Source organism: Lingula anatina, chromosome 8 (assembly GCF_051362555.1).
Source record: "Lingula anatina isolate TDL-2025a chromosome 8, LinAna3.0, whole genome shotgun sequence".
NCBI classification, from domain to species: Eukaryota; Metazoa; Brachiopoda; class Lingulata; order Lingulida; family Lingulidae; genus Lingula; species Lingula anatina.
In genome coordinates this window covers 14319036-14341910 of record NC_141774.1, presented here as the reverse complement: position 1 = coordinate 14341910, position 22875 = coordinate 14319036, and the positions used below count along the sequence as shown (strand labels likewise).

At 39.0% G+C, this 22875-nt stretch overlaps 3 protein-coding genes across 4 annotated transcripts; all 3 read left to right on the top strand.

Moving 5' to 3' along the window:
• Window positions 1-77: 77 nt before the first annotated feature.
• LOC106177261 (D(3) dopamine receptor-like) lies at window positions 78-1454 on the top strand. Its single transcript, XM_013559987.2, has one exon. The coding sequence runs from the start codon at window positions 78-80 to the stop codon at window positions 1452-1454; it is 1377 nt and encodes a 458-aa protein (XP_013415441.2).
• Window positions 1455-4521: 3067 nt separating this feature from the next.
• LOC147760437 (uncharacterized) lies at window positions 4522-14701 on the top strand. The gene is made up of 6 exons (XM_086993973.1): window positions 4522-4978; window positions 6138-6456; window positions 6906-6971; window positions 8740-8829; window positions 12420-12560; window positions 12909-14701. The coding sequence occupies exons 2-6, from the start codon at window positions 6145-6147 to the stop codon at window positions 13314-13316; spliced, it is 1017 nt and encodes a 338-aa protein (XP_086850099.1). The 5' UTR covers window positions 4522-4978; window positions 6138-6144; the 3' UTR covers window positions 13317-14701.
• Window positions 14702-15241: 540 nt separating this feature from the next.
• LOC147760436 (uncharacterized) lies at window positions 15242-22548 on the top strand. Of its 2 annotated transcripts, XM_086993972.1 has the most exons (6): window positions 15242-15765; window positions 16817-17129; window positions 17664-17729; window positions 18346-18435; window positions 20019-20159; window positions 20705-22548. In XM_086993972.1, exons 2-6 carry the CDS (start codon window positions 16824-16826, stop codon window positions 20963-20965), a joined length of 864 nt encoding a protein of 287 aa, XP_086850098.1. In that variant the 5' UTR covers window positions 15242-15765; window positions 16817-16823; the 3' UTR covers window positions 20966-22548. The 2 variants fall into 2 exon arrangements, with proteins under 2 accessions (XP_086850098.1, XP_086850097.1); XM_086993971.1 differs by having other exon boundaries at window positions 15242-17129.
• Window positions 22549-22875: the final 327 nt, after the last annotated feature.

Genomic DNA, 22875 nt, shown 5'->3' with positions numbered 1-22875 from the left:
GCTATAACAATGGTGTATTTTTGACCAACAGGGGTTCACTCTTGGAAGTATATTTGTCTCAGTATATGGTATTATGCATGGGGTTTAAGGGTCAGACAACAGGGCAAACGGGGACAGGTACGCTCAATCCAAGGAACGCTCACAGGAGCATACATTCCATATCATCACTAACGACATTGAAAGAAAGTGAAGCAGAAGCGCATGAAATGGAGAACCAGAACATGGTAAAGAACATTTCTTTAACTTCGTCAACGGAGTCCAACCAGACGACAACTGTGATGCCAGTCTCCTGTACAGGATTCACGTGCGTTCCCTTTATCGTCATCGACGTTACACTGGCTTTGGCCATGATGTTTGGAAACGGTCTGATGATCGCATCCTATGTGAAATTCAGGGAGATCCGGTGTCAAAGCAACTTCGCCATTGTGAGCTTAGCCTGCGTGGATTTCATAACCGGATCAATTGGGATACCTTGCCATTTAGTCCTGGCCTACTTGGTGTTCCTGGTCCCCAGTTGGCAGTATCTAACAATGGACAAATACTTTTGCCTTGCAAAGACTGGCTTCGTGTCCGGAATGGTGAGTTTGTCTTTTCTCCATCAGTTCTTCATCGCAGTTGAGCGGTACCTGAAGATATGTCATCATTTTAAATGCGTCGCTGTACTGACCAACAGGCGGCTCGTTGTTGCTTTACTTTGTGTGTGGATGTACGGGATAGCCATCAACCTACCGCCATTATTTGGCTGGAACACGTGGAACCCCGGGGTGGACTGTCGCGCTAATCAAGTGCAAGGAGATTTAATGCGCTATGTTCATGTACCCCACATCCCTGTCTGCATTGTAGCAGCGTTATTCCTTTACTTTGCCATTTATTACCACGTGCGACAACAGAAGAGGAAACTCTCCCATTTTAGGGACACGAATATGAAAGAGACGACGACTGATGGACCAACAGAGATTCCAACTCAAAGTATGACTCTTTCTGCTAAAATTGAGGTCTCCCGTGAGACTGTATTATCATTGCCACCGGTAGAATCGCAGAAAGCTGGGCCGACGACTGATGGGGTAAAAGCCCGCGGAGAAAAAGACACCGAGATGGCTACTCCAACACCGAATGGGATTTGGAGCACGGGTTCTGCAGCCAGAGGACGCTCTAACGGAGGGCCCGCCTCCTCCTCCCAGCAGAGAAGAGATCCACAGACGAAAAAGATCGACGTGGAGGTCAAGGTCGCCAAGATGACGGTGGTGGTAGTGGTGACTCTCATTGTACTGTATCTCCCCTTCTCTGTTATCAATTTGACGGAGAAATATTTCAGTAGGCTGACTTTTGAGGTGCTTTATAACGTCAGTTTAGAAATAATGTTCCTCAGTTCCATAAGTAACCCGATCATATATGGCATATTAAATACAAGGATCAGAACAGCATTCTTGAAATTGTTGAAATGTGGCCGCTGAACAGTCTTTCCGGGGATATACAGCATACACCTGTAGACAAATGTACGGCAGTAGTCAAAGTTGCAGAATTTGGCTGGGGGGGGGGGGGGGGGGGGCTGGAGGGGGGAGATCAAGGGTGGTTGCCTTGACATATAAAATAGAATGTTAGGACATTTTACTATGTGTTGTGTTGAATGGAAAAATGATTGAATTTGCTATAAGTTTTTTTTTTTTTTTTTTTTTTTTTTTTTTTTTTTTTTGGGGGGGGGGGGGGAGGGGGGGGAGGATGTCCCCGCTTACCCCACAGACTAGGAGAGATGATACATGTACGTGGCCCACTGTGGCCCCCGCTCTGGACGCCAACATTATATACTCGGTATATATTTGCTTTGTTCATTATATATTTACTAAATATCTGTTAAATTATTCATTCATTTAAACGTATTTACTTATTTGAACGTATTTATTGAATTATTTTTTTAATTTAAACGTAGTTATTTATTTATTTGAACGTATTTATTTTTCTAGAAATTTTTCAATCTGTCTGCCTTATGTCGTTTCAAGTATTGGAACGGGTTTCAAGCATAATAGTTTATGCGCATAAAAAGACAAAAAAAATAATTTAAAAGAGAATATGAATGAAGGTGAGATTATTAGCAAAATACTAGGGATTCAGCATTTCCTCCTGACCGTCCAAAAATGCACATTAACCCCGCACGCTATTGTCACTAGTCGTTAATAGAGCTCAATGACGTTTGAACTTGTAACGCTTCAGCATGATTTCGTGTACCGTTGTGCATTGAAAAACAATCTTGTTTTGCAGACAGAGACACCTGTTATTTAGCTGGAATCTCAGGGTTTTGTCAGGGTCTAATTTCAAAAGTGGGTAGTTGTTTTGTGTTTGCCATAAAAAAGGACATGAAAACATGAAGTACATGAACACCGCAATGTTAAGTCTTCTTTCTTATTAGACCACCAGTACTAGGATGATTTCATTAGAAATAGATCATCCAAGTTTGAAAAAAATTGTACATGTTTTTAGCTGAAAAGGTATACAGTATTATTTATTGACGCATCTCTTACTGAAATACAGTACATCCAAACAGTTCTGTATGGATGTTATTGATAAGAACGGGGAGGAAAATAAATTATTTTGAACAACTGCATGCATATTTTATGAACAATAAACCATTCTGTTGAATGCGTTCACCCAGATGTATTATAAACGTGATGGAAAATTGTGAAATGCAACGCAGTAGCGCTAGGAAAAAAATAATTTATATCTATCACAAGACAAGTAGGGCATGTCTGTTAACCCATTTTACAGGTATTACATGTATGTGGCGAGCTGCGAATACAAAGCCAACCCGAACTTTGCTAAAAATGTTGGCATTAAATTAAGGGTTAACTATTAATTTAATATGTAATTTCTATTTATGAGTGTGTTGATTGTTTTTTTTTTTTTTAAACCCAACTGGTTCTCTTTTATCCAGAAATAATTCGATTTTTGTCATGCTGCAGTGACCCCGAGATGCCTAAAAGCACTATACATGTGAGTCTGATAAATTGATTTTCATCCTTTATAAAGTTTCATATGTTATCTATTATCACTTTACTGGTAGAAATTTTTTATTCGTTGCGTGAAAAAGTGTTTTCAAGGATTCATGTTCATTTACTACCTAGCTTTATTGCTACCTCAATTGATACCTCAGGTATACCGTATAACGATATAGCGCACTGTTTGCTGTCACAGTGTACGTTTCGTATCAAATGCACCAAGGAATTATAGTTCTCATTGTATGTTCCTCTAGAATAAATATGAAATATCGTCTTTTCATTTTAATGTTTTGATTTCTTTTCACAAGTGCGCCCTTTAAGTTTGAACTGGGTTTATCGCAGAACATGGAGCACTTAAGCTTGTCTTAGACAAAGATTTCCTGGCGGTGACTGACTTAATCCTCCGCGCACCTGTCTTGGCCCCGGGGTGTCAAGAACTGACCCGATAACATTATGCACAACCGCTTTATACATGTATAAGTGTACACGAAGGTGCAGGATTAAGGGGAGGGGGGTGCCGGTAGGTGCTGGGGAATGCAGGGGTGGATCCAAGATTTTTTAAAGGGGGGGGGGGGTCTGCGGATGGGAAGCCAACCCTTCCTCCCCCTTGGCGTGGGGTTCGAAGCCCGGTTAAGGGACCCCAAAAAAAAAAAAGATATTTGAGAGGGCGAACGGTTGAGAACGGTGATTAAGCCAGTCAAAATTAATTCTAATTTCAAGAGGGGACCATTGGTGTGAATTGTTTCAGAAATCTAAGGGGGTGGGGTCGGGATCTCCCTGACATCCCCCCCCTAAATCCGCCACTAAATCCGCCTTCATCCCGGGTGATATCAGGTTACCCTCATCCTGGAGCTTGATCTGTTCAACCACGACAGTCAAAAGTGCAAGTGCGCCTGCGCGTGTGTTGAGTGGGTGTCATCTAATATTACCCTCTGCGCTCATTTTAATTCTGCCTGGCAAGCACACTATGATCACAGCCAAGCTAATTTAATTTTCCCTTCAAGTGCGATAAAGATATCACATACTGGGAGGTCGGTGCCAACAAATGTCTACCTCTGTTGATAATATGCTTTTTTTACCCCCACCCTTTCTGCACTGCACATGTATTCTCTAAAAGTAGACAAGAACTAAAAGTTATACAAATATTTTTGCCTCAAGGACTGAGCTTCCAACTCCTCTTGTTAATTTTATTTTACCGTTTTCGTTAAATAACTACAGTTTGTTTATTTGTGTTTTGCTAAAATTAATTAAAAGGATCCCCAAATCATAATTATGACAGAGGACAGAGAAGAAGTAACATAGAGATAAAGACTGCTGTTTCCTAAACTAAGGAAAAAAAAAACCCTGGCACGCATACCGATCCCGCAGCAGCTCACAAGATTTTTTCCAAGTTGACTTTGCCATTGTACCCTTCCCCGTTTATTCACTTGGTGGCACTCGGGACTTGTGCACGTGAACTTTTTTCTTTTATTCATAAAAGCCATTGTTCAATACAATGCGCGCCCTGTATTATGCCTAGTAGGCCTATATACCACACGCTTATTATTGCGAAATATCTATTCCGATGACAAAAATCCATTTCTCGAGTTTGGAATAAATGTGTCTCTTTATAGGGTATGTAATTGAGTGATTAGAGGATACAAATTTCGAGAACAACGTTTTTATCTCGTCTCCAAGTCCTTGGGACTAAACATTTGTGACATGGTTAGCAACGAAGCGACAGTTATTGATTTAATAGATTTAGGTCAGATTTTATGAATCGGTTGAGGCTGCATACTGAGGGCACGGCTGAGGACAAGCTTTATAACTAAGTGTCGCAAAATTCATGTGTGCTCATAGTGGGAAGTATTTTATAAGTGTCGTGTATTATTTGAAACCATTCTGTGAAGATAGGGCGCTGACTGGCTGCCTAGGCGGTGAAGACGGTTAAGACGCAGAGGAAAACCGGCTACACGATCAAATTTGAAAAAAAAAAAAAAAAAACTCAGGTAAGTTAAGATGACATCTCTACTACTACGTCCCTCGCTTTCTCTCTCTCTCTCTCCCTCTCTCTCACTCTCCTTCTCTCTCTCTATCAGCAGCGGAAGAAGAATTAAGGTAAACGTTTTATTATCTACACACGTATTATTCTTCAGTTAATTGGTTCAAGAAAAAAAACGTAATTAAATAAGAAGTGGTATGGGACATGTATTGGTTGGGTAGTGGTGACTCCTGATAAAACTGAATTTTAGCGAATTTTATGAAGTGATATTCTCTCTTTGATGTCGCAAAGGATGTAAAACGGACATTGTAGGCTTGACAAAATGTTATACTGACGTTACATCATTTGAAAAATATATCAGCTATGAAAAAAAAATGGCGGACACAAACTGAAACACCCCTGGCCAACGCAACGTGGGTTTCTTTACTGTCGATTTTTGTCCGAGTTTGAGGGGGATAAATTAACGGTTTCTGTTAAGTGTAAACAAATATCAGATATTTCAGGAATAAAACGAAAGATAAAAATATCTTAACTTAAACGTTAAGTTCAGGTATGATATCGACAATTACTTTCGCTTTGCCACACCTGTGTTTGCTATCGATGGTTTTATCGAACCCCGGATTTCGCATTGTGTCTGTCGCGCTATCGGAACAAAAGTAACCAAAACAGTGCGGCGTTGAATTTCATTTAAGCATCTTTCCAGTCGTTTATTTAAGTCGCGAGTTAGCCGAAGGTGCAATTCTATGTGAAAAAAATAAGCATATTGTGTATTAGTAGTGGTACTTCTGAATAGTTCTTGAATTTAAAATTTAAACAAAAACAGTGTGGGTGTCATTTCTCATGGTAGATCTCATTTATATTTTTTGTTTATATCATAATCCTTTTTTTTTCCTCTATTTATTCGTATTATTTAATTTGTACTTAAACATATGTATTGCGTGTATTTTGTTTATACGCAAGTATACTTGTGAGGAGAGAGAGAGAGAGAGAGAGTGAGAGAGGATGAATCCTCGATCATTTTCTAAGCTATAGTGGCAATTAAGTCCATGCGTGTATATAATGTTAACCGTAAATAATGGCAGTTTAAAAAGAATCAAGATAAACAATCAAAATAAACAATAAAACATCTACAGCACACCGTTAATACACCACTATTTTTCTTTCAGACCCACAATGCACGTGGGCCACAACCAAGTGGTTCCGGCGGGAGAGCGCCCAGACAATTTTCCTTACGGTTCCCTCCAATGTTTGGGTGGATTCCAGATTGCCCTGGGTCTCATTATAATAGGGTGTGGCGCGGCCGACCTCTATCTCAACTATTTTGAAACGAGCCAAAACTCCTTGACTTTAAATACCGAAAGGATTTATTATTATAGCTACTACTCCGGTTACTCGTTCTACACTTCGTACTCGTACTACACTTATACATCTGACCTGATTGGCACCTTTACAATGGCCAGTTTTCCGATATGGTGCGGTGCATGGGTAAGTTTTTATTTTATTTATTTATTTACTTTGATATTTTAAACATTACCCTTAATTTATTCTACCTTTCTTACTTTTAAAGTATGCAGACGCAAAACTTAGCCAAGTCTTGGTATCTCGAACATGTAACAGTGTTTGTATTACATAACTTACCTGCTCTTCTCGGATCATTAGCTGTTGGATACTTGTCCTGGAGTTTGATGGCTACAGGGGCGGATCCAGAGTTATTTTCTGACAGTTTTCCAAAATCTTTCTTGATCCATCCTCCATTTTTGACCGTCTTCCGACAGAAAAAAAATTAGATACCCATCAATGCAAACTTGAAAATCTACTATCAATCAATTAAACTATATCCTTTTTGATTGAAAGCAGTCGGCAACGTTTATTTTTTCTAGTCTTAGACTAAATGTTGTAGAAAATTCTGATTTTAATCTCTCTCTCCTTTTCAGTTTTTCTTCACCGGTATTTTCGGCGCTTGCATCACAAAAGATCGTCAAGGTTCCAAACGATGTCTGGTGAGTGATATTAGTAATGATTTTTTAAGATGCAAGGGTCATTTTTGTATCTAAGCGGCACATCTGAACTGATAGGCTTTGAGAACCTGATCATTCTATTGCCCGATCTATACGTAAGAGAGTCATCTTGAAATACAGCCCCCTCCCCCTCCCTCCTCACGCTAAAGACAACCAATCAAATACCTACCGTCGGCTGTGAAGAATTGTTTAAGTAATCTCCCATGCAATGGCGTAATAACATGACGGATGGTTTTCCTACCAGAACATACCAATACAGCTGTGGCGCTGACATATGTCACGCTCGGTTTGAACAGGTCTCTATATACTGAAGCAAATTTATGATGATATACAATGTACACACACTGGACAAAAGAAGTGTCACCCCTACTGGGCCAATACTATGGGGGAGATAAATGACTGTGGAATGATATGCTCCTGGTATCATTTTATTAACATCAAATTTCACAAAAAAATCACAAAATGAGAACAAAATATACATTCTATCAAAATATGCAGTATCAAGTCCAAAATTAATATAGTACTTAGTGGCATAGCCACGTGACCTAATAATAGGTGCCAGTCTACGAAGCAAGGATTCATATAATTGTCTGATGCGTTCAGGGCTTATGCTCACCCAAGCATGAAACACCGAATATAACAGAGTTTCTCTGCTGGTTAGACGGACATTTGTAAAAAGTTTTGACATATCATTCCACACATTTTCTATTATGTTTGCATCCGGACTCTGGGCAGGCCACATCACCCTGTGAATGTCCTGTTGGTCAGACCAATCATCAACTGCTCTGGGCCTGTGACAAGGAGCATTGTCATCCTGGTGAACAAATGGATAATTTCTGTCACCAAACATGTTAGTAATAGATGGTAGCAAGCCTGACTCCAAAACATCGATATATTTCTAGTGATTAATGTTTCCATTAACCACTATCAATTCGCCCACGCCATGGATGCTGATGCAGCCCCACACCATGATGAATTTGCTGCTCCGGGTTCGAAAATTCACTGCATGTGGTTCAAATGCTTTACCAGCAGTTTGCCAGCATAGTACCCGTCTGTCAAAGCGACTTTCATCAGAAAAAATATATAGGACCAATTGTCATGAACTGTCCAGTTCCAGATCCTGTTGACCCTAGTTTACTCTACGTTGCCTGTTTTGTAACGATATAAGAGGTTTCAGTCTTGCTACCCTGCTGTACACTCTCTGAGCATGTAACCGACGTCTAGCAATTTTCATAGACACATTCTTATGTGTGAAATTGTTCCACTGTGTTGTCAACTGACAAGCAGTGTCGAACTTTGACAACCTGGACATCAAAATCAGTCGTCGGTCTTCACGGCCGGTATTTTTTCTTGGACGACCCATCAGAGGCAATTTGTCTCTTGTATTGATCCAGTGTTTCTATACCGAGACCAGACCCTCTGCACGGTTCTGACTGAACAATTCAATTGTATCGATATTCTGACATTGCTTATATTCCGCCTCTTCAGGTTAATAACTTGCACCTATAACTGTTAGATAATTGCCTGTTTCTTGCCATATTGGAGGAAGACAGGAATAACATTTGCTGTACATGTACAAGACCAACAATACAATTCCATGGTATAGCGGTTTTATACTCATTAGTCACATTATAAGTAGACCAGGTAACATCTGCCTACTTATATTACTCTGAGTTAGGGGGTGACACTTCTTTTGTCCAGAGTGTGTATATATTATGTATGCTACTTTCACTTTCATTTTCCCTTTCAGCGTAACTCTTTCCAGACATTTTCAATCTTCACAGCATTGATCTTCGCTCCGGTTGTGATGTTCATGGCGGGTACTGTGCCTTTTTTAAGAGTAAGTATGCCCCAAGTGACAACATTTATATTCTCTGACCAAAGGATTCGCTAGTAGACAGTTATAAAATTATCTTAATTTTGTATACTATTTAACAAACCGCTGATATGCAAGGGTATAAACCATTAAACGCATTAAACAGGGATAACAACTCTTTGTATGAGATCTATATTTCACATTAAAAACATTACAAAAACACATAGAAATTTAATATATTCAGTTTTACCACAAAAACGGCAGTTATAGCTTTTATTCTGATATCTGAGCTTGTCATCGGATAAAATGACCTTCATAGATGGCTATACTCTGTAATAATCTCTTAAAAAAGACTAACTTTGAATGTAGAAATGGATTCATTAACCATTGGTAAGTATGGGAAAATTGTTGCTTACTCCAGGAAAATTATTTTTTTGTTTGGCCAAAATAAACAGTTATTATCTCATAAGTACATGAACCACTTCTTGGGGGCTTTGGGTAGAATACAGAAAAGCTGGTGACTATTAGAGTACGCTGGAAGCAAAAAGGCGCGTGTTAATTTGTTAAACTGATTGCATTCGGCGAGAGTCCTCACGGAGCTGGGTCGTTATACGTAGACCTGTAGTTTCATTGGGAATGAGCACTAGATCTAAACGACACCGCTACATCTACTGGCAATTGCATTATTGTAAATTTGTATATTATATCATTGTTTAATAGCTTTTATTGTACCACCAGCGTTGGCGCTGGCGGTACACATGGTTTAAGTCCCGTCCGGTCCGTTCCGCCGGCTCCGCCGCCATGTTACCGTTACCGCTTCTCCTCCTAGACGGTAAGGGCCTCCATACCCATCTCTTGGATTTAGGTCACCTATAATCTCAAATCGTTCCACGTAAAATTTGGGCTTTGTCGGTATTGGGGTCTAGGTGTGGCACTCATTGCAATGCACCCTTGTCCAAAAATGGCAAAATTAAATGCTAATTATCTACCCTACGGAAGGAATTATGGGAAAAAATTTATACAGACGACTTTCCAAATGTCATATGTGTAGATTTCAAATATGCCCTTGGATTTGACCTTTGACCTTCATTTCAAGGTCAAACGGGCCCAAATTTTCAAAAAAATGAATTTTTTTACGAAAAAAAATTATTTGCGCTGTTATTCAGACACCACACACACTTAACCAATAATATTACTGGAAAGTGTTACCCTTTGGGTCATCTTTCATTTGCGTGAATTTGGGGTCAATCGGTGCATTTTCACGGGAGTAGCGGCCATAAGATACCGAAACTGAAAACTGTCTCTAATTCGGGAACCGTTAATGCTAGAGACCCATTCTTTTTTGCATTTTGTAGAGCATGTAAAGCCCAACACTAAAAGTGGTCTCCGTTTTTTTGTATTCCATACGGTTTTCAAGTTACGCTGTATCAAAATGTACATATTGGTGGTGAAAGCAAAATGTGCAGTACGGTAATGGATAATAAATTTTGAACTCCGGAAAAATAAAACATAAGGCAGACAACTTGTGGTCAAAAATGACATAATTTCATCAAATTTGAACATCTGGAACTTCAGAGCACCTCCCATTTCAAGAATTTTGACCAAAATGACCTTTTCTTTATTTTAATTAATTTTTTCTGTAGGAAATTTATGGCACATTATTGTAACTCCAAAATTATAACATTTAGTCCCTTATATCTCCACAACTGGCAGAGATAGGTCTATAGTTACTATTGAAATTGAAAAGGAAGTCATATACTGGCAATGTACATGTGACCTTGAAATTGACCTTTGACCTACTTTTCATCATGAATTGAACTTTGCAAATTTTGGTTCCTTTTTATCTCCAAAACTGGCAAAGATACGTCCATAGTTACTATTGAATTTGAATATGAAGTCATATACTGGCAATCTAAGTGTGACCTTGAAATTGACCTTTGACCTACTTTTTATCATGAATTGAAGTTTACAAATTTTGGTTCCCTTTTATCTCCAAAACTGGCAGAGATAGGTCCATAGTTGCTATTGAGCTTGAATAGGAAGTCATATACTGGAAATTTACTGTGACCTTGAAATTGATCTTTGACCTACCTTACTATGAACTGAACTTTGATTGTACCATTTTTAGTTATATATATATTTTGCATATTTTGAGAATTCTTGTTGATTGCATTTTTTACAGCTTGTCAAGCACAAGACTGGTGTTGGTGTCCCTTTTTTGTGTGTGTGGGGGTCTATATGATCGCGCTTACTCCAGCTGGTGGTACAATATTCGGAGGCGGTATCGCCTCTCTGATCCTCTAGTTTATAATTTACTGATTATATATAACCAATAAATGAGCTAAACTCTGTAAAAAAATCAGAGGCATATTTTACTATTTATTACAGTAACTTCTGGGTTGGAGGACGTACCTGAAGCGTCTGCAAGTTTGTTTGTTTTTGTTGAGTGATTGCTTTCCACATAAGGTGCAAAAATAGTATGAGATAATTTTTGTTAGAAGGATTATCCTTAAATTATCCATTTCCGTGGATATCCCACACATTGTTTATAAGGTTCTGATCTGGGGGATGAGCTGTCCTTTGGGGTCCGGGTCTGGTTTGTATATACTATATGACCAGCCTACTGTTATACATTGCCTGTACGTGCAGTGGCATTATCATGCTAAAACATAAATGGGTGGTCATGGCCCGAAAAGATATTCTTAACAGAATTCCTTAAGTTACTTTTCAGTAATTGGATGCATGGAACTGCGTTAAGGTTCACACAGACCACTGCCAGCTTGCCCATACCATGGTAGGCAATACACACCATACCATGACTTATGTGGGGTCGGGGTGGGGGTTCTATCGAATAGAGACCGAACATTGGAAAATACTTCTTGGCAGCTGTTCTCCAAATCCCTCATCGGCCATCACTTTTGAAAACGCTTAACCTGCTTTCGTCTAGGTCAAGTAGCATTGTGTAGTTGTTGGTTGGTGTCCATGCCAGAGTTCCGGTATGGCACCTCACCCTCCTAACAGAAACCCTGCCAAAATAACGGTCATTGTGCAGACGTCTTCAGAAACATGGCTTGCCCCGCTCTTGTTAAATGTTGCAGTCAAGTTCTAAATGTCATGAATCGTTTTTTTACGAGAAAGGCGTCTTGTCTTCTCTGTTTGTGGTTTCATTCGGTACACCATACCCAGGCAGTATTGCAAAGGTTTGTTTAGGTATAGCCGGTATATGGTCTTGCCCTTTGAAATAGTACTCATGGAACAACCCAACCTTCTGGCTATTGGCTATTTATCGGGTCAAAACGTTAAAAAAAAATGCATCCCTCTCGCTTAGGAGCCGAACATAAAATAGTTCGTGTTTGGGTATTTCAGTAGGCACGCTATGGAGGTCAATGTTCTACTATTCAGATCTCATTTACAAAATAACCAGTCGCGTAGTTGTGACATAATGGTAAAATTAGATTTACTAGTACCCTTGTTGCAATATACATAATTATGGTGAGGGTGAAACTTTTTGATAGAGGCGTATATATCTATACCACGAGTTTTAGCCATTATATTTCACTTTCAAGCATAAGTTGAAAACATGTGATTATAATACTCCGTGTATTTATTTACAGCTCATTACCTACACCGGTGGGAATATATACTTTTACGTGTTTATGGCGGCAGCGGGAGGGCTGGGTTTCATTGAGTGGATAGTAGCCATAGTGTCCGCCTCTGTGTGCTGTTGCTGCTCGACCATAGACCGGCCAGAACCGGTATGTGTGGCAGTTCTATTCCAAAAATACTTAATTTATGTTAGAGAAGAATTTCGTCAACTGAGCTATGTTATAAGGATGATGTAATTTTTCTTCCGTCAACAAATATTGGAGGTAAAAACTATTTCAACATAAAGCTGTTGTCTGAAAAAAAAAAAACATTTCATTTTGATTTTAAATTAAGACGAAATTTTATTGATTGAAAGTAACGATTACTTTTTTCCATTCGGTATATTTAATAGTTAACGACCACAAACACACAAACACACACACGAGAGAGACAAAGATAGAAAGAGAGAGAGAAATTATATACATTTAACATTTTAGTTTTGGTGTTTGTCATTTCAGCAAGTTATCTTCGTAGCGGGCAGTGCGCCACCTCAGCCCAACGTCACAGTTATAAGCACCGTCCAACAACAACAGCAACAACAACAACAACAACAACCGCTGCCACCGCCGCCTCCCCCTATGGGGTACTACCCACCGTATGACCCGTACGGAGGAGGGCCGTCCTACCATCCTCCAAATTACCAGCAAGCTGTTGCTGAAGCTAACTGGAGTGAAGAGAAACCGAAGCTTCCTGAGGCAGTGCCCACGGAGAAAACTACTGTCACTAAGCGCCCTCCGAGTGCACTGACTGAAAAGGAGAAATTAGAGGATGAAGACAGTGACATCGAGGAGGAGGAGATAGAAAATGCTGTCGCCCCGGTTCATGCCGATTATGGTATGGCACCACCCACTGAAACCAAGCAGTAGCAGGATTCTGACAGTTGTTATGGCAACGTCAATTCCATTGTCAAATCAGAACCCTTATATGGCGTCTGCGATATCAAATTACTAGCACATGTACATAGCGATTTCTTTTTATTTTAAACATTTTATACATTTTTAACATGGGGCGCACTCAAGCACTTCAATGGATGCCTTCCCATTGAAACTATCGTTCTACATACATTTTGTAGATTGACCAGCTCCTCAGAGACTCTGGCTGAATATAATATGATTAACTAAATTTCACGCTTCCTGGAGCAGCCAAGTGAAAAAGCTTCCCGAAGCCGAGTTAATCACCCCTTAGCTGCTTGAAAGTCCCGCGGCGTCGGATCGATCTGCGTAGAGCAATAGTTTCATCGGGAACACACCCTATAAGTCGCTAAATTTCTCTTTGATTTACTTCTTTTATTTTGCAAATGAGTAATTGATGTCGCAATTCCTACAAGGTCGAGACGTTCTGCTGTATTACGCCTAACACCGTTCACTTTTTTAGTTCTAATATTATCTTGTTACACTCTTAAATATATACAGGTATATAAAGTCACTGGTGACATTTATGGTGATATTATGAACTTAGATCTCAAAGGTATGTGTGCGTATTTTTTCCAATTTAGAGGAGGAATGCTGGTACTTCAGGTATTAAGAAAACTGTTCTTAGGCCTAGGAAGTTGAATATCATTTTTTCTTTTAATTTTCGTTTATGCTTTATCGAGTCTGAAATCGTGGTGTGCCTCAAACAAACATTCCTGTAATATAGATATTCAAGCTTATCTCGTATAAATGTGTAACACATGTAACGCCCCCAGCTGCAGAAATGACAGGTGTTTTATAGACAGACTAGTTGGAGCTCAAATTTTATTTTAACAATGTGTGAACAAAGGGGCATTGGCACAATTTTAACCACAAGGCCATTCTCGGGCATGCGCAGTGTGAAATGATATCTAGGAACCGTGAAATGGTCACCGACTAACATGAATATTCTTGTCCTTGGTTTATATTAAACTGGACCGTTGAAAGGTCACGCTGACGTGGCAACCGATCACGTGGTGGTTATACGTGTTATGTACATGTACACCGGAGCAGACCGAAAACATCAGACGATCGTTGAATGGATTTCGCCCTTTTTTGTCGCTCTTTTGAGGACCACGAGGCTGGACGCGTGGTTGCGTTCCATGGTGCGGAATTAAAGCAGCATTAATTTGTGCAGTTAAAGCAGATGTATCAGTGACTTATTTTCATGAATGGCGTAAAATAAGCACAAAGCTGTATTTTGTATTCCAGATATATATGTGTATGTGTGTGTGGCATTCAGAGAGCTCAACTATGCGGATGATTTATATATAAGTTAAAATAAATAAACATGAAGCATGTTTCGGGCTTACTTATCTATTTACTTTTACTATGTATGAACGTATATATATATATATATATATATATATATATATATATATATATATATACGAACGTAGTGATAAAGACTGCTGTTTCTTTAACTAAGGAACTGAATTATTTGAAGCTCGGCCAACCACCTCATCTCTTGTTTTTCTTAGCTTTCATTAACACGCCCTAAGTGTTAAAATATACAATTCTTTTAGCTATATAGAGGAGCCTAATTGAACGAAATGAATAAAATGTAAAATGTTAACGAGAACTCTAACATAAATCGGTCCCACTGAAAAAAATGTGGTACGCACAATTATTGTGCCACTGACACCACAGCAGCTCACAAGAAGTTTTTCCAAGCTGACTTTGCCATTATGCCCTTACTCCTATATTCACTTGACGTCACTCGGGACTTGTGCACGTGCACTTCTTTCTGTAACCTGTAATAGTTAGTGTTCAATACAATGCGCGCCCTGCATTATGTGCAGTTCATACCGCGCGGGCTTAGTATTGCAAAACATTGACCCCGACGACAAAAAATTCCATATTTCGAGCTCGGTATACTTGTAACTCTTAACAAGAATATGTAATTAACTGATTGATGGATGCAAATCTCGAGAACAACTTTTTTTCATGTCTCCAAGTCATCGAGACTAAACAGTATTGCCTTTGTGACATGTTTACCAACGAAGCGACAGTCATTGATTCAACAAAGATTTAGGTCATGTCTTATGAATCGGTTGAGGCTGAATACTGAAGGCACGGCTGAGGACAAGCTTTATAACTAAATGGTGCAACATTCATGTGTGCTCATAAGTGGGAATTAGTTTTAAAGTGTCGTGTATTACTTGAAACCATTCTGTGAAGATAGGGCGCTGACTGGCTGGCTAGGCGGTGAAGACGGTTAAGACGCAGAGGAAAACCGGCTACACGATCAAATTTGAAAAAACTCAGGAAAGTCAAGATGACATCTCTACTACTACGCCCCTCTCCTCCTCTCCCTCTCTCTCTCTTTCTCTGTCTCTCTTTCAGCAACAGAAGAAGAATTAAGGTAAACGTTTTATTATCCCCACACGTATTATTTTTCAGTTAATTGGTTCAAGAAAAAAAAGCGTAACTGCATAAGAGGTTGTATGGGACATGTTTTGGTTGGGGTGTGGTGACTCCTGATAAAACTGTGTTTGATCGAATTTTACGTAGTAATAGTCGCTCTTTGGTGTTACAAATGATGTAAAATGGTCATTGTAGGATTGACAAAATCCAACAATATATCAGCTATGCAAAAAAATAAAAAAAATAAAATAATAAATGGCGGAATCAAACTGAAATACACCTAGCCAACCCAACGTACCTTTCTTTACAGTCTATTTTTGTTTACGGGGGATAAATTAATGGGTCATATCTTAAGTGTAAACATGTATCAGATATTTCAAAAATTAATCGAAAGATAAAATTATCTAAACTCAAACGTTAAGTTCAGGTGTGATATCGACAATTACTTTCGCTTTTCCATACCTGCCCTTGCTGTCGATGGTTTTATCGAACCCCGGATTTCGCATTGTGTCTGACGCGCTATCAGAACAAAAGTAACCAAAACAGTGCAGCGTTGGATTTCATTTAAGCATCTTTCAGGTCGTTTATTTAAGTCGCAAGTAAGCCATAGGTGCAATTTTATGTGAAAAAAATCTTTGAGCGTATAGTGTATTAGTAGTAGTATTCTGAATAGTTTTAATTAAAAATTTTAAGGACGAAAACAGGGTAGGTGTAATTTCTCATAATAAATCTCATTTATATTTTTTCGTATATATCATAAACTTTTTTTCTATTTATACGTATTATTTAATTTGCACTTAAACATACACTGTATGTATTACCTGTATTTTTGTTTATACACCAGTATACTTGTGGAGAGAGAGAGAGAGAGAGAGAGAGAGAGAGAGAGAGAGAGAGAGAGAGATTGGGGTATCGATAATTTTCTAAGGTAGTGGCAATTAAGTCCATACGTGTATATAGTGTTCACCGTAAATAATGGCAGTTTATAAAAATCAAAATGAAATAAAACATCTACAGCACACTGTAAATACACCACCATTTTCTTTCAGACCCACAATGCACGTGGGCCACAACCAAGTGGTTCCGGCGGGGGAGCCCCCAGACCGTTTTCCTTACGGGTCCCTCCAATGTTTGGGTGGATTTCAGATTGCGCTGGGACTCCTCATAATAGGGTGTGGCGCGGCCGACCTCTATCTGAACCATTTTGAAACGGACCAAAACTATTTGACTTTAAATGCCTACAGATATTATTATTATAGCAGCTACAACTCGTTCTCCACTTCGTACTCGTTCACCAGTTATGCTTCTGGTCTATCTCGCACCTTGACTATGGTGAGTGCTCCGATATGGTGCGGTGCCTGGGTAAGTTTTATAAATTTCTTAACCTAAACCTTAATTTATTCTACGTTTTTTTTTTTTTACCTTAACCAAGACTTGTCTGAGCTACCCTCCAAATACTTCACATGATATAATAACGAGAAGAAAAAAACGACAAAAATGGAATGTACATTTTTATTAATATTTGCATAATTAATTTTTCAAGACTAACAACTGGTCTAATTAAGGCAATTGAAATACGACGTTTATATCAGCATAATTAGCTATTGAAAGATTATCAACCAGACATTTATGCAAGGGAAGATGTGTTTTCTCTTTGTAGAATGTCCAAGGATTTATTGGTAGAACATGTATTTCGTACATGTAGCAGTGTTTTTATGTCTTAACGTACCTGTTCTTCTCGGTTCCTTAGCTGTTGGATACTTGTGCTGAAGTTTGATGCCTAGAAAGTATGGCTAGAGGTTTAGTTGATTTATAGAGGTCGACAAATTGTATTTTCTTAGACTAAGACCAAACGTTGTACAAAATTCTATCTTCAATATAGCCCTCTTTTTTCAGTTTTTCTTCACCGGTATTTTCGGCGCTTGCATCACGAGAGAACGACAAGGTTCCAAACGATGTCTGGTGAGTGATAACAGAAATGATTTACTGTATGAATGAAAAGATATATAGTTAAATGAATAAATTGATATAAATTAACTTATTGGTCGATTGAATAGCTTATTTACAAAGTAGATGAACTTTTCTGACGAAGAATCAGTTGAGTAATTAGCTTAAGCAATAATGATTAAGAGAGAGAGAGAGAGAGAAAGAGAGAGAGAGAGACGTATCTTCTCAAACTGAATGTTACTTATTAACTCAAACAGATTGTTACGTTTAAAGATGCTTGCATTGTTCATCTTTACGATATACATATGTATCTAAGCGACACATCTGTACTGATAATCTGGCCATTCTACTGCCTGGTCTTTACATACACCTTGTAAGAGAGTCATCTTTCATTACAGCCCTCTCCCCCCCCCCCCCCCCCCCCCCGGGCTGGCCTAAAGACGGCCAATCAAATATCCATCGTCGGCTGCGGCATATAACATGACGGAATGTATTCCTCCCAAAACATTCCAATACAGCAGTGTCGCTGAGATATATTACGCTCGGTATGAACAGATTTCTATACTAAAGAAAATTTATGATAATATATGTATATTATGTATGCTTCTTTCACTTTCACTTTCTCTTTCAGCGTAACTCTTTCCAGACATTTTCAATCTTCACTGCCTTTATCTTCGGTCCGATTTTGATGGGCATGTCCGGAGCTTTGCCTTTGTTCAGAGTATGTATGACTCAAAGTGACAACATTTTTTTATTCTCTGACCACAGGATTCGCTTGTAGTCAGTTACAAAATTATCTTAATTTTGTATGCTATTTAACAAACCCCTGATATCAGAGGATATAAACTTTAAGTACATGGACCACTTCTTCAGGTCGTTGTGTAGAATACAGAAAAGCTGGTGACTATAAGAGTACGTTGCACTCTTAAAACTGATCTGTTAAACTTAACCGAAAATACGTTCAATAATAAACGATCCACTCAGTCAATATACATCCGACTAAATATCCAGTTGACCTCACCTAACTGTATCAAAACCAAAAGCATCTGTAATTACCTCCGCCAAGGAGGTTATGTTTTCACCCCTGTTTGTCTGTTTGTTTGTTTGTCTGTCTGTCTGTCTGTCTGTCATCAACATAACTCAAAAAGTTATAGACCGATTTTGATGACTTTTCAGAAACTGTCAGATGTGGGCCAAGGAAGAGATAATTGATTTTTGGTGGTAATCAATCAATTGAATAATCAAAATCAATCATCAACATAACTCAAAAAGTTATGGTCCGATTTTGATGAAATTTTCAGGGTAGGTCAGAAATGGGTTATCTTAGAAGTGGTCAGTTTTTGGTGGTGATCCGGATCAATAATCAATCAATAATCGATAATCAAAAAACTAAGTTATGGACCGATTTTGATAAAATTTTCAGGAATTGTCAAAAGTGGGCCAAGGAACAGATGGTTAGTTTTTGGTGGTGATCCGGATCAATAATCAATCAATAATCAAAAATATCGAAAATTTAGGAGAAACGGCATTGGATGGAGACTTTGCTGCCTTGGCGGAGGTCTGTTCTCTCTGAGTGCTTTTCTAGTTATAAGTGGAGTCAAAAAGTCATATAACTTTTTGCTGAGTGATGGCGTTCCACAAACGGTGCATACATGAAGATAGTATTAGATCATTCTTGTTAGCAGGGTTATCCTTCAGTTATCCATTTTTATGGATATCCCACCCATTGTTAAGTAGGTTCAGATTTGGGGGTTAAGGTGTCCATTGGGGGTCTGGATCCGATTCGCACATAACCAGCCTACTCTTGTCTTAAGCCTGGGTCACACTGCGCTTGGAACCTTTTGGCAACCTCTTTGCAACCTCAGTCGCAAGAAGGTTGCCATAGGTTTTAAAGTGGTTGCATAAGGTTGCTAATTGACACATGAAGGCCATTTTTTGTGCACCGACAACCAGTGCGACTAAAAATGAAAAATATCGGTATCCTGAAGTTTGCCTATCGGTCTCTTCTTGGTTGTCAGTAGGTTGCTATAACCAGTAGCATACCACTTGCAACTGCACGGTCGATTGACAGTATTTAGTCGACTGGTCGCTTACATGTTTCAGGCCTACCCAACTACCAGACTCGGCACCGAATGATCCTGAATTCACCGGTAGATCAGACCACACTACCCGTTTTCAAGGTGTGCGTCAGATCGCATTACACAGTATATATATCTTGACCACGGGTTTAAGTCATTATATTTCACGTTCAAGCATCAGTTGAACACATGTGATAATAATACCCATGCATTAATTTATTTACAGGTTACTTCCCATACCTATGGGAATATATACTTGTACGTGTTTAGGGCGGGAGCGGGAGGGCTGGGCTTCATTGAGTGGATAGTAGCCATAGTGTCCGCCTCTGTCTGCTGTTGCTGCTCGACCATAGACCAACCAGAACCGGTATGTATGGCCTTTCTATTCCAAAATAATTAATTTAAGAATTTTAACAGCTGTTTTATGTTGTAAGGATGATGTAATTTTTCTTCTGTCAACAGCTTAATATTGAAATAGTTTTTACGTCCAATATTTCCAATATATCCAATAAATATTTTAGGTAAAAACTATTTCAACATAAAGCTGTTGTCTATAGAAAAGTTACTTTATTCTTATTTTGAATTAAGACGAACTTTTATTGATTGAAAGTAACGATTACTTTTTTCCATTCTGTATATTTGGTAGTTAAACACACACAAAAACACACACACACGAGAGAGGGAGAGAGAGAGAGAGAGATTACATTTAGCATTTTAGAGAGCATTCACATTGAGAAGAGCCGAGGTCTAGCAAGACCGAGACCTAAATATGGCGGACCTACATTGAGAGACCATTAAAGGATTACGCAGTGTTCCTTTCATGTAGGTCCGCCATAATTAGGTCTCGGCCGTGCTAGACCTCGGCTCTTCTCGATGTGAATGCTCTCTAAGTTTTGGTTATTGTCATTTCAGCAAGTTATCTTCATAGCGGGCAGTGCGCCGCCTCAGCCGAACATCACAATGATAAGTACCGTCCAACAACAACAGCAACAACAACAGCAACAACAGCAACAACTGCCACCGCCGCCTCCCCCCATGGGATACTACCCACCGTATGACCCGTACCAGCCAGGCGGAGGGCCGTCCTACCATCCTCTAAACTACCAGCAAGCTGTTGCCGAAGCTAACTGGAGTGAAGAGAAACCAAAGCTTCCTGAGGCAGTGTCCACATAGAAAACTACTGTCACTAAGCGCCCTTCGAGTGCACTGACTGAAAAGGAGAAATTAGAGGATGAAGACAGTGACATCGAGGAGGAGATAGAAAATGCTGTCGCCCCGGTTCATGCCGATTATAATATGGCACCGCCCACTGAAACCAAGCAGTAGCAGGATTCTGACAGTTGTCATGACAACGTCAATTCCATTGTCAAATCAGAACCCTTATATGGCGTTTGCAATATCAAATTATTAGCACATGTACATAGAAATTTTTTTACAGTTAATGTATTTTATATGTATGCTTTCCCAATGTTACTATCGTCCTACATAGATTGATCCAACTCCTCGGGGACTCTCGCTGAGTGCAATATATGATTAACTGAATGACACGCTTCCTCGAGCAGCTAAGGGGTGATTAACTATCGTGTGCGTTCGATCGCACTCAGAACGAAGTGAAAAAGCATCCTAAAGCCGAATAAATCACCCCTTAGCTGCTCGAAACCCCCCGCGGCGTCGGATCGATCTGCGTAAAACAATAGTTTCATTGGGAACACACCCTATAAGTCGCTGAAGTACTCTTTGATCTACTTCTTTTATTTTGCAAATGTCGCAATTCCTACAAGGTCGAGACGTTCTGCTGTATTACGCCTAACACCGTTTACTGTTTCAGTTCCAATATTATCTTGTAACTCTCTTAAATATATATATATATATATATATATATATATATATATATATATATATATATATATATATATATATATATATATATATATATATAAAGTCACTGATATTAGGAACTTAGAACTCAAAGGTATATGTGTGCGTATTTTTTCCAACAATTTAGAGGAGGAATACTGGTATTTTAGGGATAAAGTAAATCTATTCTTAGGCCTTGGAAGTTTAAAATAATCTTTTCTTTTAATTTTCGTTCATGCTGTATCGAGTCTAAAATTGTGGTGTGCCTCAAACAAACATTCCTGTAATATAGATATTCAAGTTTATCTCGTATAAATGTGTAATACATGGAACGCCCCCAGCTGCAGAAGTGACAGGTGTTTTATAGATAGGCTAGTTGGAGCCCATATTGTATTTTAACAATATGTGAAGAAAGGGCACTGGCACAATTATTCCCACTAGGCCATTCTCGAACATGCGCAGTGTGAAATGATATCTAGGAACCGTGAAATGGTCACCGACCAACATGAATATTCTTGTCCTTGGTTTATATTAAGCTGGACCGTTGAAAAGGTCACGCTGACGTGGCAACCGATCACGTGGTGGTTATACGTGTTATGTACATGTACACCGGAGTAGACCGAAAACAGACTATGGTTGAGAGGATTTCGCCCTTTTTGTCGCTCTTTTGAAGACCACGAGGCTGGACACGTGGATGCGTTCCCTGGTGTGGAATAAAAGCAGCATTGTGCAGTTAAAGCAGATGCATCAGTGACTTATTTTCATGAATGGCGTTAAATATACACAAAACTATATTTTGTATTCCAGATATATATGTGTATGTGTGTGTGGCATTCAGTGAGCTCAACTATGTGGATAATTTAGATGTAACTAAAAATAATTAAACATAATATATGTGTCGGGTTTACTTATTTATTTAATTTAACTCTCTCTCTCTCTCTCTCATGCAGGAAGACCAGAAGAACGTATGTTTTGTTAAGGACTGTTTAATCACATTGATCACAGTCATGTTTTGCATTTGCCTTGAAACATTAAATCGCTTTCGTTTCTTTTCAAATGCCTTTTGCCAAAATATAATTCAATATTCGAGTAAAGTTCATTTTACGCAGTCTAAAGTTCATTTTACACAGTCTTAAAGTATTTGAAACTCTCATTTTAAATACAGGCCTAATTGTGGAAGCTTATAGGGGCGGGCCTACAGGTTTTCTAACCTATGTTGCAAAAAT

Bases quoted from the DNA above. Each gene is read 5' to 3' on its own strand.
- LOC106177261 (XM_013559987.2), top strand. From the start codon at position 78: ATGGGGTTTAAGGGTCAGACAACAGGGCAAACGGGGACAGGTACGCTC.
- LOC147760437 (XM_086993973.1), top strand. From the start codon at position 6,145: ATGCACGTGGGCCACAACCAAGTGGTTCCGGCGGGAGAGCGCCCAGAC. The intron at 6,457-6,905 runs GTAAGTTTTTAT...TCTCCTTTTCAG, and splicing joins CGATATGGTGCGGTGCATGG to TTTTTCTTCACCGGTATTTT. The intron at 8,830-12,419 runs GTAAGTATGCCC...ATTTATTTACAG, and splicing joins GTACTGTGCCTTTTTTAAGA to CTCATTACCTACACCGGTGG.
- LOC147760436 (XM_086993971.1), top strand. From the start codon at position 16,743: ATGGCAGTTTATAAAAATCAAAATGAAATAAAACATCTACAGCACACT. The intron at 17,730-18,345 runs GTGAGTGATAAC...TTTCTCTTTCAG, and splicing joins AAGGTTCCAAACGATGTCTG to CGTAACTCTTTCCAGACATT. The intron at 18,436-20,018 runs GTATGTATGACT...ATTTATTTACAG, and splicing joins GAGCTTTGCCTTTGTTCAGA to GTTACTTCCCATACCTATGG.